This window comes from Trichomycterus rosablanca, chromosome 3 (genome assembly GCF_030014385.1).
Source record: "Trichomycterus rosablanca isolate fTriRos1 chromosome 3, fTriRos1.hap1, whole genome shotgun sequence".
Lineage (NCBI taxonomy): Eukaryota > Metazoa > Chordata > Actinopteri > Siluriformes > Trichomycteridae > Trichomycterus > Trichomycterus rosablanca.
Window position 1 is genome coordinate 37,424,473 of NC_085990.1, and position 13,305 is coordinate 37,437,777.

The 13,305-nt window shown below is 38.1% G+C and overlaps 1 protein-coding gene across 2 annotated transcripts in view; it reads left to right on the plus strand.

Moving 5' to 3' along the window:
- LOC134309859 (lethal(3)malignant brain tumor-like protein 4) overlaps positions 1–13,305 on the plus strand; it is a 113,651-nt gene that overhangs the window by 68,625 nt on the left and 31,721 nt on the right. For both annotated transcript variants that reach the window (XM_062991242.1, XM_062991243.1), the window contains exons 16-17: positions 4,501–4,650; positions 10,606–10,688. In XM_062991242.1, the coding sequence (XP_062847312.1) occupies positions 4,501–4,650; positions 10,606–10,688 (233 nt within the window). The remainder of the gene's footprint in view (positions 1–4,500; positions 4,651–10,605; positions 10,689–13,305) is intronic.

Genomic DNA, 13,305 nt, shown 5'->3' on the forward strand with positions numbered 1-13,305 from the left:
TAGTGGTGCTTAAACCAGCGGCCTACTGATTACTAGTCTAGTACCTTAACCACCGACCTACCACTTCCCTATCATAATTGTTAAAGTAAATAGAATAATGAACTATTCAAAATGAACTCATAAATCATGTTTTCCTACCAGAAAGACACAGGGGCATTTAAAAAGTCCCAACAACTGCTGTACCTTATACACTTGTACCAGTCCAACGCACATTACAATGTCATTACCATGTTAGTGTTATTACAGTGATGAGAATGATCCACCACCTAAATAACATCTTGACAGTGGAGGTTTGAACAGTGCATACAGCTTTGGGCTATTGATGGGAAGATTGCCATTTCAAATCCAGCCTCTGCTATGCAGCCACTGTTGGGCCCTTGAGCAAGGGCTCTTAATCCTGTCTGCTTCGGGGCGCCGTACAATGGCTGACCCTGCGCTCTGACCCCAGCTTCCAAACAAGCTGAGATATGCAGAAAAAAAGACATCGTACTGTACGCGTGTCTATGTATATATGACAAATAAAGGCATCCTTCATAAATGAGCTACTAGTGGTGACCAGTTGTATAAAGTAACAGAGCTACTTTCAGTAATTGTATGCTGACTGTTCATTGGAATTGGTGGTATAGCTTATTAAGTAATCAGGGTACAGAGCAAATAAAGAGCTTGCCTTGATCGCCTCTAATTAGAGATTTTGGCCCGTGCTAACAAGCTTCTGACACCTCTTGTGGAATCTTCCCCCATTCTTCTCATGCAAAAGCTTCCAGACCTTTTTTGAGGTTTGATGGCTTTTATGCTGCATCTGCTTTTTTGCTGCAATGGTTCCAGTTTTTCACCATGTAGAACTTTGTCCCAGTACACTGCGGGCTTATCCAAATTTCTGCTGGCATTTTCTAGCCGACCCTTCATGTACTTTTTGGTCAAGTGTGTCCTTTTGGGAAAAAAAACTATTCTTTGACTGACGGAGCAGCAGAAAATCTTTTCTTCCATAATAACCCTGTATGTTGTTAGGTTTTTTGTGTCTTGCGGATACCAGCCTTGCTATAGCACCCCCAGATCATTACCAATCCATCACCAAATTTCACAGTGGTTCTTTGAAAGTGTGGTTTGTAGACCTCTCCAAGGTTTCTTCAAACTTTTAGATGACAAGGTGTTGGGCTAAGCTGTCTTCTATGATCCAATCCTAATGGTCTTTTGTGAACCTCAGCCTGACTCTCCTGTGCTTCTCATTAATGAAGCGCTTTGTTCTAGCTTTGCATGACTTCAGCTCTGCCCCTAGCTGTCTGAATCAGCCAGCAGCGGGACACACAAGCACACAGACACAGCAGCAACACACTTGACTGACTGAAAGGCTGTTTATACATCCAGTCATGATGTAACGTATTAAACTTTTCTATAATGCAGTACATTGAGTATGTTCCCTGTAAGTGCTTGCATATTAAATGCATTTTGTCCTTTTGGGGTTTTCACAATTGCTGGAAAAGTCTGTTCCACGGCACATGATCTTCAGCTTTGTATTCTGTGTTGCACCATAAAAAAGTTAGTAAAGTACAGTTATGTTCCCCATAACTCTGTCTCAGTACACTTTATTTCTTACTTTAGGAGTTCAGCAAACCACAATTCACTCAGTTACAGTTAGAAAAATGCACCACGCTGGGCTTAATGCACTTACCGGGCTGTGTTTACCTGCTGGTATGGCGTCAAAACAGCACCAGAAACTCCTCTGCCGCACATTTACCTTTATAATAATAATTGTTTTCAATGCACTTTGTTTTCTTGTGGCATGTTTAATGTCACATTTTGTGACATCATGTCATGTGTTTTGTTTGTTTAGATACTTTTGTTTCGTATTGCACAGACCTAAAACTAATTGCACATGTATAGAAATGCACCCAGACCCTCTTTGCTCAAGCACTCTTGGTCTGCTTATTTGGTACAAAAGTTTAAAAGGAAGTGTTCACACTTGCTGTAACAAACCACACTAACTGAGCAATTGCACCAGGGTTCGTTTTAATCGAACCAAAGCTCACAAGTATAATCACATCCTAGGTGTGTATGTGCCAGAGAATTTAAAGTTTTTTAAGCTGACATTTTTAAAACAGCAAAACTGAAAACTTGGTAACTGATTATTTTAATTGAAACAGCCTTTGTAGACATTAGGGTTACGCCTGAGGATGCAAATTTTTTTAACCAATAACCAAACATCATTAATCAGTAGTAACCAATGATAGCCAACAAGCTTATAACATCCCATCAAACCATAAAACTCATTACAGAGTTTCAAATCAGCCCGCCTTTATACTTAATTTAATGACAAACATCGTAAAATATTGAACATGGTGTTTATGTTCATCTTACTGTTCCACATTCAGCATTCAGAATGTAGATTTTATACAATTGTGAACAGTTCATTACAAGCACTAACAAATCATACCAAATATAGTTCATTAAAATGTAGTTGGTATCTTAAGATAGCTAGATACTTTATTGATCTTGGAGGAAATTAAAGTCCCAGTAGCATTATACATCAATGAAATATAAAAAATTTTAAATTACAATTCGAAAAATAAAAACAGCACAAACATAACCAATATTGAAAGTAAGCTGGTTCATATTGCTTTAAGGCTCTTTCTGATAACATTAGTGTAGTTTTTTCATTAGAGTTTTATTGTTTTACAGGGACATACAAATATACACAATGTTTTCATCATTACAAACAGGTCCATATGAGCAGAGTTTAACATGCATTCAGACTTCTTCCTGACACAAACCAGCTTCCGTTTGTGGTTTTAAAGTGTAATTGTTCTGTCCTTCATACAGTGAATTCAAGAAAGTTTTTTTCTGTTTGGATTACAATAGCAGCACTTTCTCTGAATGAGTTCTTACACAGAGCTGAAGCATGTACACTAATAGTGGTTTAGTCTAAAATTAGCAGTCTGAGCTCTCACTTAGTTCAAATTTAACTGTCAGCTGTTGGAAACAAGCTTTTTAACCAACATCATTAATTAAACAAGGGGTTTAACAGTTAATTGGTTTCGATCCTCTGTCCAGCCATCTCTGCTTTTTGGACGTGTTTCTTATTTGTATAATAATGAGTACTGCATGAGAGAGTGCACCAGTGGAATTAATGTATTGTGCCAACATTCTAAGCACAGCACAACATAAAAAAAATAATACAACAGTCTGTTTCTCACTGGAGCTCTGTTCAGTTCCTGTTACTTTGCTACCAGGTGCAGGGCCTTTTCAGCATTTAAAGGATTTAAACCACAGGTGTTGTACACCGATCAGCCATAACATTAAAACCACCTCCTTGTTTCTACACTCACTGTCTATTTTATCAGCTCCACCTACCATATAGAAGCACTTTGTAGTTTTACAATTACTGATTGTAGTCCATCTGTTTCTCGGCATGCTTTGTTAGCTATCTTTCATGCTGTTCTTCAATGATCAGGACCCCCACAGGACCACTACAGAGTAGGTATTATCTGGGTGGTGGTCATTCTCAGCACTGCAGTGACATTGACATGGTGGTGGTGTGTTAGTGTGTGTTGTTCTGGTATGAGTGGATAAGACACAGCAGCGCTGATAGAGTTTTTAAACACCTCACTGTCACTGCTGGACTGAGAATAGTTCACCAACCAAAAATATATCCAACCAACAGCGCCCCATGGGCAGCGTCCTCTGACCACTGATGAAGGTCTAGAAGATGACCAACTCAAACAGCAGCAATAGATGAGCGATCGTCTCTGACTTTACATCTACAAGGTGGACCAACTAGGTAGGAGTGTCTAATAGAGTGGACAGTGAGTGGACACAGTATTTAAAAACTCCAGCAGCACTGCTGTGTCTTATCCACTCATACCAGCACAACACACACTAATACATTGTTTCTATATGGTAAGTGGAATCCTGTCTTGTGGACAGGATTTACTGTAATAACCATTGCTGAGTGTATCACAGTATCCGGAGAACAGAAAGGCAAAATTCATATTATAGGACAGCAAAAACAAAAAATCCAGTTAAAAGCATTATTCAGCTTAGTGAGCTACACTCAATTAAATGTACGTCCTTATGAGTATCATCATTAAATAGTAAAAGTTAAAAATTAAATTTGGATTTTCAGTTTTCATTCTCTGGTTTAGTAATTCTCAGGAGCACTAGCTCCTCACTTCTGTTTGCTCAGCTTTAAGGTGTATTTGTGGGTCAATAAAAGTCAATGGGTGACCTGTAACATTTGGATAGGCTGTGTATGTTCTACTCTGTTATAAGGTTTTTATCATACATCATATCTTAGTCTATAATTAACCACCTCTCCTTTGATTAAAAAAAACCTTTCAGTAAGCAGAACTGAGCGAGTACTTATCCCTCTAATCTAAATGCAAATTCTTCATGTCAAAATTTACTCCCAAGGTCCTCAGTCTTTTAACCGTCTTCTTGTATTCAGATTACTTTCAGCTTTTCTTAATTCCTTTCAGCATTAAATAGATGTCTATACTCTCATAGGGAAGAGCTGTTGGACTGTGACGGGCCCCCTCGTCCACGTGGTCGGCCCCCTGGTCATGCCACGATAAAGAAAGAGCACAAGGAGGAACCTTCGTCTCAGGGACAGAGAGTGTATTCTCCTCTGGGGAAGCGTGGCCGCCTTCCCTCCAGGTAACGCAAGGTTCACTATAACACGTCTCCACAAAGGTACATGAGAGGGAGTAAGACCTCCCGTGCCTTACAGGCAATCTGTGTGAAGTTAGGTGATTTAATGCTTATGACTAGAGAGACTGTGTGATGCAACTCTGTGTAACATCAGCCAGCATTTTTATTCATTTATTTATTTATTTTTGCAAACAATTCAAATGCAGGGTGTTACTTTCTGTTTTGGTTATTAGATATAAATGGAGGCATCTTTTAAGCACCTAGTTGTTTTACTGGTAAGGTACAATTATTCTGTCATTTCTTGCCTCACTGTATAACAATATAAGGTGTATAACTGTATAAGGTGCAAAAATGTTGAACTATGACAAGATAAACATGATATCCTGATTATATTACTGCCGTAACATGAGGCCTGAAATCACCAATCTGCATTCCTCATTGCTTTTTAATGCAAGATCCAGATTGGATGGTCTGTTTTGATTACGCCATCACAGTATTATTTCCTTTTTCAGTTCTATGTCTACAAAGGGAGTTGATTATATTTAGTACCACTCTGTAGTGTGAGAGAAACAGGCCTATTTCAATATTTAATAATGTAATTGGCATCTGTCCCAGTGTTGTATTTATATTCCATGAGGCTCTAAAAAAATTCTGCCGTGCTTTTAGTAGGAGTTGTATAAGAAAGCTTTATATTTCCTGCATGATTAATGTTAAATGGATTTTTTATGTTCAGAGGGTTGTGATAATAGTGTAGGCGTTGAAAGACATTACTCAACTCTTTGGAAAATTCTGTAAGGATTACATAAGGATGGCCTTACATAACAGGGAAGGCAAACTGAAGCCACCCAGAAAAAATATATTAAGGTTAGAGGAAGGTTATAGAAAGGAATACCTTGAAAATGCGTAATTGAAAATATTATGCCTTTTATTAAAGCTGTTTCAAGGATTTTAATATTTGTATTTGATTAATAGCTAGGATAAGGAAGGAGTACAACTCTATTGGAAGTGCAGTTGTACAATCAATGACAGTGTTGTTTAATGTAGCTACATTCGTTACCACCCTATTTCTGGAAAAAGTACAGTGAAAGGATGTCCAGTTTTTTCACTGATTAACTTAACTGTATTTTTCTACATAGAAATGACCTCTTAACCTTTATGAAGCTTTAAAAAACAGAAAGAGTTTCTTGTTGCCCCAACATCCCACCACAAACTTAATGCTTTAATGACTACTTCAATATTGTTAAGCAAGTAGCTTGGAAGTATTGGAACTGTATTGTGTTCATAAATTTTATAAATTTGTAAAAGCAAAATTTTAATCATTCAAAATGTAAAATTAAACATGCCTATTTTTATATAGTCATGTGAAAAAGTTAGGACAACCATGAGAACCTTTGTCTTTTTGAACATATTTAAACATATGAACATTTGAGCTTCATTTGAACAGTACTGAGAGATGGAGCTCATATAAGTAAACAAATAAAACTGAAAAATGTTGTAAAATGTTATGAACAAAAATGGAAATTTATTTGTGAGGAAAAAGTTAGGACACCCTATGTCCTAATAGCTGGTATTTCCCCCTTTGGCTGAAATAACCTCAATTAGACATTTCCTATAACCATCTACCAGTCTCTGACATCGACTGGGAGAAAGTTTTCCCACTCCTCCATGCAGAATTTCTTCAGCTGTGTGAGTTTTGAGGGGTTTCTTGCATACACATCCCATTTCAAATGACCCCACAGCATCTCAATAGGATTAAGAGCCAGGCTTTGACTTGGCCATTCCAGAACTCTCCATTTCTTTCTTTTGAGCCATTCCTTGGTGAATTTACTGAAATGTTTTGGGTCGTTGTCATGCTACATGGTCCACTTCTGCTTCAGCTTCAGTATTTGGAAAGATGGTCTTACATTTTCCTCAAGCACCCTCTGATACAGTGAAGAATTCATTGTGGGTGCAAAGCAGCCCCAAACCATGACATTTCCACCTCCATGCTTCACAGTTGGTATGAGGTTCTTGTGCTCAAATGCTGTGTTTGGTTTGGGCCAAACATGTCTTCTGTTACTGTGCCCAAATAATTCAACTTTGGATTCATCTGTCCACAGCACATTGTTTCAGAAGTCCTGGTCTTTGTCTTGGTGTTCTCTGGTAAATTTTAGTCTTGCCCTGATGTTTTTTTGACAGCAAGGTTTTTCTTCTTGCACACCTCCCATGAAATTCAGACTTGTGCAGTCTCTTTCTGATGGTTTAGGCATTTTCTTCCTTTTTCTCCCGATTTTTAGCACTTCCAATTTTTTACCCAATATGCTTCCTCTCTACTGGTGCTGACCCCCACCCCTGATTGAGGAGAGCAAACTGACACTCCCCCTCCAACACGTGATCAGTAGCCAGCTGCATTTTTTCACCTGCACCAGCCGAGTTCATATGCGAATCAGCCTTGTGCACGGAGAGCCACACCCTGATCAGCATCATTCCCCTACTCTGTGCAGACACCATGAACCAGCCAGCAGAGGTCGTAATTGCATCAGTTATGAGGTCCCTATCCGGCTCCCTAACCCTGTATGAACAACAATCAAACATTGTTCATATAGCTGCCCAGCCGGATGGCAGAGCTAAGATTCAATACAATGTATTCGAAATCCCAGCTCTGGTGTGCTAGCGTGTTTTACCGCTGTGCAACCTGAGCGGCTATAAATTTAAATTTATTAACATTTAATTCGCATTTGTGCCTTATCAGATGGCTAAGAGTTTGTCTTAAGAGCATTTCATTCGTTTATTCAGGTCACTGAGAGTCATTTGGGAGGTAAACATTGAACTGGTGGTATCGATCAGTTTTTGCCATTACAGGGTAATGTAACCCTTTCCCTGTAGAGGCTGTTACCTGTAATTATAAAAAATATTTTGGTTCTTTTGCTTCAAATAATTTTTTGTTATTATTTATATTTTTTCTAATTTTTTCTAATTTGGTCTGAGCTTTGAATACAATGGCTGTTGGTTAGTGAAGTGTATTGTCAACACTTTTCTTCATTAGTTGCCTTCTTAATCACTCCATTTCACAGCCTTCTTTCAATTTAATTTTCACTAGCAAAATGTTTTGAGCTTTTTTTCATGAAACTGATAATTGAGTGAGGACCTCTGGGACTCTCTGGGTCTTGGCTCAGCTTTATTTTCTCCTTGGACTGCTTCAGAGTAAATACTGTGACCTCTCTGTAACAAGAAGATGGCATTTTGCTTTCGTCGGCTATCTAGCCCCACCTTTGCTTTAACATAAAGGGATTTTGTCTAGGATTTAATAAATGCGTTCCAATAAATAAAATCTAGGTGGTAAATTTTAATTAAACTGGTTGGTCATTACTTTAAATGTCAGTGGGAAACTACAAAGATTACTTTTACATCTGCTACATATACAAACAGATTTGACCTAAATTATGCTTTAACAATGGATTTCTCTTGCTGTAAAAGACAGTTATAATATACTGGGCTGCCTTTTGCCTCAAGAACAGCTTTAATCCTTCTTGCAATATTGACATTTTGTCTTAAAAGCTTTGCGGAGCTTCAGTTTCTTATGGCGTCGTCTTGACATTCTGCACTTTGGAAATTCCCATGATGTTTAATGACCTTTAAATTCAGTTTTTGGGAATACCATGGAGAGAGCTTGACTTGCTCATCAAACCTTTTATGAATACTTTTAGCACAAACTATGGGGAAATAAGACCAGCATGTTTCTGCTTCTGTAAAACTGCCTTATGTTTCTTGGCTGTTACATAAGCATGGCAATCCACACTAAGACCTATTGATTTCCACAAGTTAGCTGCACATACTATCATGGTTGCACATACTATACTTAGTTGGCAGCAGTTTGTTGATTGAAAGCATCTCAGATAAAAGAATTATTGGGGAAATTTACTTATTTGACCATATTAATTTAATTCCATTGCTTAGGTTTCCAGGCATTGTGCTTCTTAAAACAATCTATGCATGTTTACACATGAACCTTTGACTTACTACCATCTTTGCCTTTCCACGTTTGGCATGTAGTGCCTTGACATTTGCAATTTCCCCTTAAAACATTATTTTCCACACTCTGTGACTGATGAACCTGTAACTGAGGTTAGAAATCTCTGTTTGCCTTATGTTTTTGTCAGTTGTTTTTAATGGCTAATACATACATTTTAACTACTGTAGAGTCTCTCTACAGTCAAGGCAGCCAGAACAAATTTTTCCTACAACTTGCAACACTTATACACTGATACTGATGTCCCTCCTAGTTTGTTGTTACGTATTATTATTACTATTTTACTATAATTATGCGCCGCATATTTACATGTACGCATGTATGTATATATGATGTATGTGTGTACATATATATGTATGTGTATATATACACACAACACACACATGTGCATGTAGATATGTAATAAACGTGTATATGTATGCTTATACTATTATATAACTCCTTACTTGTATATAGCAGTGCCCCTGTATACCCCTTCCTTATTGTGTTATGTAGTTTTTTTGTATGGTTATGCAAAATCTATCTATTTTTACTTCTGATCTGAGTTACTTTTTATGTTAATGCTAAAATGTAATATGTATCTGATCTAAGATGTATCTGTATTAGGCACTTGTAGCTTAGTGGTTAAGGTATTGGACTAATCTGAAGGTTGCCAGTTCAAGCCCCACCACTGCCACTGTTGGGCCCTTGAGCAAGGCCCTTAACCCTCAATTGCTTACATTGTATACTGTCACAACTGTAAGTCACTGTGGATAAAAGCGTCTGCTAAATGCCGAAAATGTAAATGATCTGCAGCAATGCAACCTCAGAATTCATTCAGCTCTTCTGTTTAGCTCATCATTTGTCAGTATAGAGTCATAACATTTTAGTGCCTTTATTTGTCATACTGTATATACATACACACATGTACAGTACAATGAAATTCTTTTTCCACATATTCCAGCTTGTTTGGAAGCTGCGATCAGAGCACAGGGGCAGTTATTGCATGGTGCCCCAGGAGCCGAGAGGGTTAAGTGCCTTGCTTAATGACCCAACAGTGGCTGCAAAGCAGAGCCAGGATTGGAATCCATAACTTTTTGTCCAATAGCCTCCACTAGACTACCAATTTCCCATTAATAACTAGTATTTATAGTCTAGATACTACAATGCATTGTTCAAGTGAATGAATGCAATATAATATCCAGTTAGCAAGTAATTAAACATTATAGCAAATGTCAACATTTTTATTTCAGAATTATTTCTTTCTAGTGGTATTTTAGTAAAGTTTTATTTTTTTGCTTGTATTTTGCAAAATTTGCTTTATTGATTTAAATTACTGGCTCTCTAGTGTACTAGGTGTTAAGGTGGAATGAGATATGAGACTCAGCAGTTGTGTGTCTAGCAGCTGCTAGAAATCACTGCCATGTACCTACCTGTATTTCTTATTCTATAGTATTTGGCCAGAAAAGTCTGGAAACGACTTGTTAGGCAAGTAAAATGACATTTTAATCTTCTTTTAGACTTTCTTTTCTTAAAATTTGTATGAGTAATGCAAAAGCTGTAGCGTGGATTCACTCTGTGTAGTCTTACAGTGTGAGTGTGGCCTAAAACACTAGTCGCTCTGTAAGAGTCTTGTATAAACATTTAATTACGCTTTTAAATATACCCACCGCCAGTTTCTGTGTGGAGTGTGTTTAATAAGCTAGCAGTTATATATTGTTCACTTGATTCCCTTTAACATGTGAGTGAGAGAGCATGAGATATAAAGTGAATATTAGCCAACCACTTCTAAACGACTTGCCTCATACAAATTTAAAACTGCTGCTGCGGCGTAGTCAGAAATGCTCACTGAATTTCTGTCCCTGAAAGTGATTTAGTTTCCGTTTTGCTAGATAATCACTAATCTGTGTTTCATCACTTATTCCCCTCTTCCCCTGCACCCTTTCCTTTCTCCATTTCTGTCTTCTCTTCAGGCTTGCACAGCCAGCAAAATACCTACGCGTTAAAGATGAGGAGGAAGAGGAGGAGGAGATTGAGCTAAATAGCGTAATTGCAGGTAGGAGAGAGCTTCTGGTGTTATGTGCTGATGTTTGGAAAAAAGTTGACATCCAACAGTACTGTACACTCAAGTACATTTTGAGAGTGTGTGTGGTTGAACAAATTTAACAGCACAAGTTTGAAATGATTTGCAAATTATTGTTGACCTGTATTAGTTGAAAACCGTTCATAGACAGAATATTTAAGCTGTTGTTTTTGTATGTGCACTCCAGTGCGATTTGGGACAGGGACATTTTTACCACTATGTTGATCACCTTTCTGTCCTATTCCCTTTTTCGTTTCTTATGAATGAACAACCTGAACCTTATGTTTTACGACTTAATTCTTGAGTGTTTGCTTTGCAAGTCCCCAGCAAGAGGTCTTTGTGGGCAACAAACATGGCTGTTAAGATCATCTACAATTAAGACTTTCTCAGAGCTAGGTACTGAGGTTGATAAAAAGTCAGAGAACTCATTATTAATAAGTGTTCGTTTTCAGAGGTCTGTAGACAAGTGCAAAGAGAACAGGTCTAGGTAAATCCAATTTGCACATTAATACTTCAAAACTTGAATATTTCTCTGCAGGCAGCAATCGAGTTTTAAAACTGTCCCTAAAAATCATTGATAGTCCCCCACCCTGACCAGTGGTCCTTGGAACATTAAACAATCTGCAGTCACTAGGGCAGAGTTCAGCGAACAGACTTAAATTGCCTAAGGTAAGCCAAGTCTTAGTCACAAATAGAAAATAGAAAAAGGTGCGGGAGACAAAAAAGTCATTGAGAATAAACATTTTATTCATTAGGGATCGAGCATTTATTAAGGCTATTTATGAAGTGTTGAAGATTCTGGGTTTGATGAGACAGATGAGCCAAGGATCATACTAGGTGGTGAATATTCCACATTATGTAGATTATGGATGTTGATTCCATGGCTTTGTTAATGTGCTTTTGTTGAACAGCTATGAGTTGTAGACCAGATGGTGGCGATGTGACCATCCTCATTAGCACTTGTTGACCGCCACAGATTTCTGTGAACCACAGTGAACATAACAAGGACGCCGGGCGATTCCTAAAGCGACGCAGTGCTTGTAAATATCTGGAGGCAATCGTCGCTTAGTGTTCAAGAACAAAAGTTCAGCTCTCGAATAGACAAAAAGTCTTTGTAACAAAAAGCACAAGTATGTACAAGCATAATACAAGTTTGGCTGCACTACAACAGGAAATCAGTGTTTAATTATAGGTCTACTATGTGAATACACACTGGTACAAGCTAATCTTTGTGACATCTGCTGAGAGAAAAGAGAATCACAGCCTTAAAGACAAAAATAATAATGCTGTATCACACATAGAACAGAATAGATTTAACCTACCTTGTACAGGTGTGTTTTTGAACATGTAAGCATGCTAGGTAATAAAACAGACATTTTTAGATATAAGTCATGAAAGTTTTATATTTTATTTATTTATTTATTTATTTAGTAGCTGTGGTCAGATGACTGCACCTTATCAGTTCAGTCACTTTAACTGATTAGTAATTCTGTGATTGCATTTAATCCTCCTTGACCTCTCAGACTGCTGAAGTCATTTTCTCTTTTTTGGCCTTCCTAATTTAGACCAGTGTCAAGTAACATTCAGAGAATATTAACCTATTGACCTTTCTGTGTCCTTACTTATGGTTTGCTTGGTCATTGTATAAGCAACAGTGAGCCGTTAGGTCATTTAAAATACTGCTCTGTGGCCAGTATGAATGTTCAAGATGATGTTTATTCTTAAATGCTTAAAATAATTATTTTATGTGCATTTTTAAATAGTAAATAAAAAATTGATATATTTTTTATTTATTGAGCTACTGATGTGCATAAGCAGATATGTTATCAGTATTATAGACATTTAACAGAAATGTGCTTAGAACCATGCTTACTTTCAGTGAAGACAATCACTATGTACCCATTACAAATCTAGATCAATGCCCCTCTTGCCTAAATGGTGAACTAGAACCATTGTGTACAGGTTTATACATTGCCAGCCGCTCAGGTGATGCAGCGGTAAAAACACACGCTAGCACACCAGAGCTGGGATCTTGAAAACATCATATCGAGCCTCAGCTCTGCCTGCCAGCTGGGCTGAGCAACCACATGAACAACGATTGGCCTGCTATTCATATAGGGGTGGGTTATTGAGCCGGATAGGGACTCTCTCATGACTGATGTAACTACGGCCTCTGCTGGCTGATTGATGGCGCCTGCACAGAGACGGGGAGAGAGTGCGGATCAGGGTGTGTCTCTCCATACTCTGAGCTGATCCGCAGCTGATCTCGTCTGGTGTTGGTGACAAAATGCATATGGCTGCTGCCCACGTGTTCGAGGGGGCATGGGTTAGCTTCGTTTTCCGGGGCCGGGGCCGGCATTAGTGGAACGGAAGCATGACACAATCGGGCAATTGGACGTGCTAAAAAGTCAGGAGAAAAAGGGAGAGAAAATGAATAAACAAAATAAAAAAATTATTTTTATTTAAAAAATTATACATTGCCACAATTTGATCACAGAGATCCACAGACAGTTCCCCAGACTTCATGGCTTGGTTTTTGTTTTGATAATACAGTAGGCCCTCGTAGATCCAGTTTTGCACACCAGATACA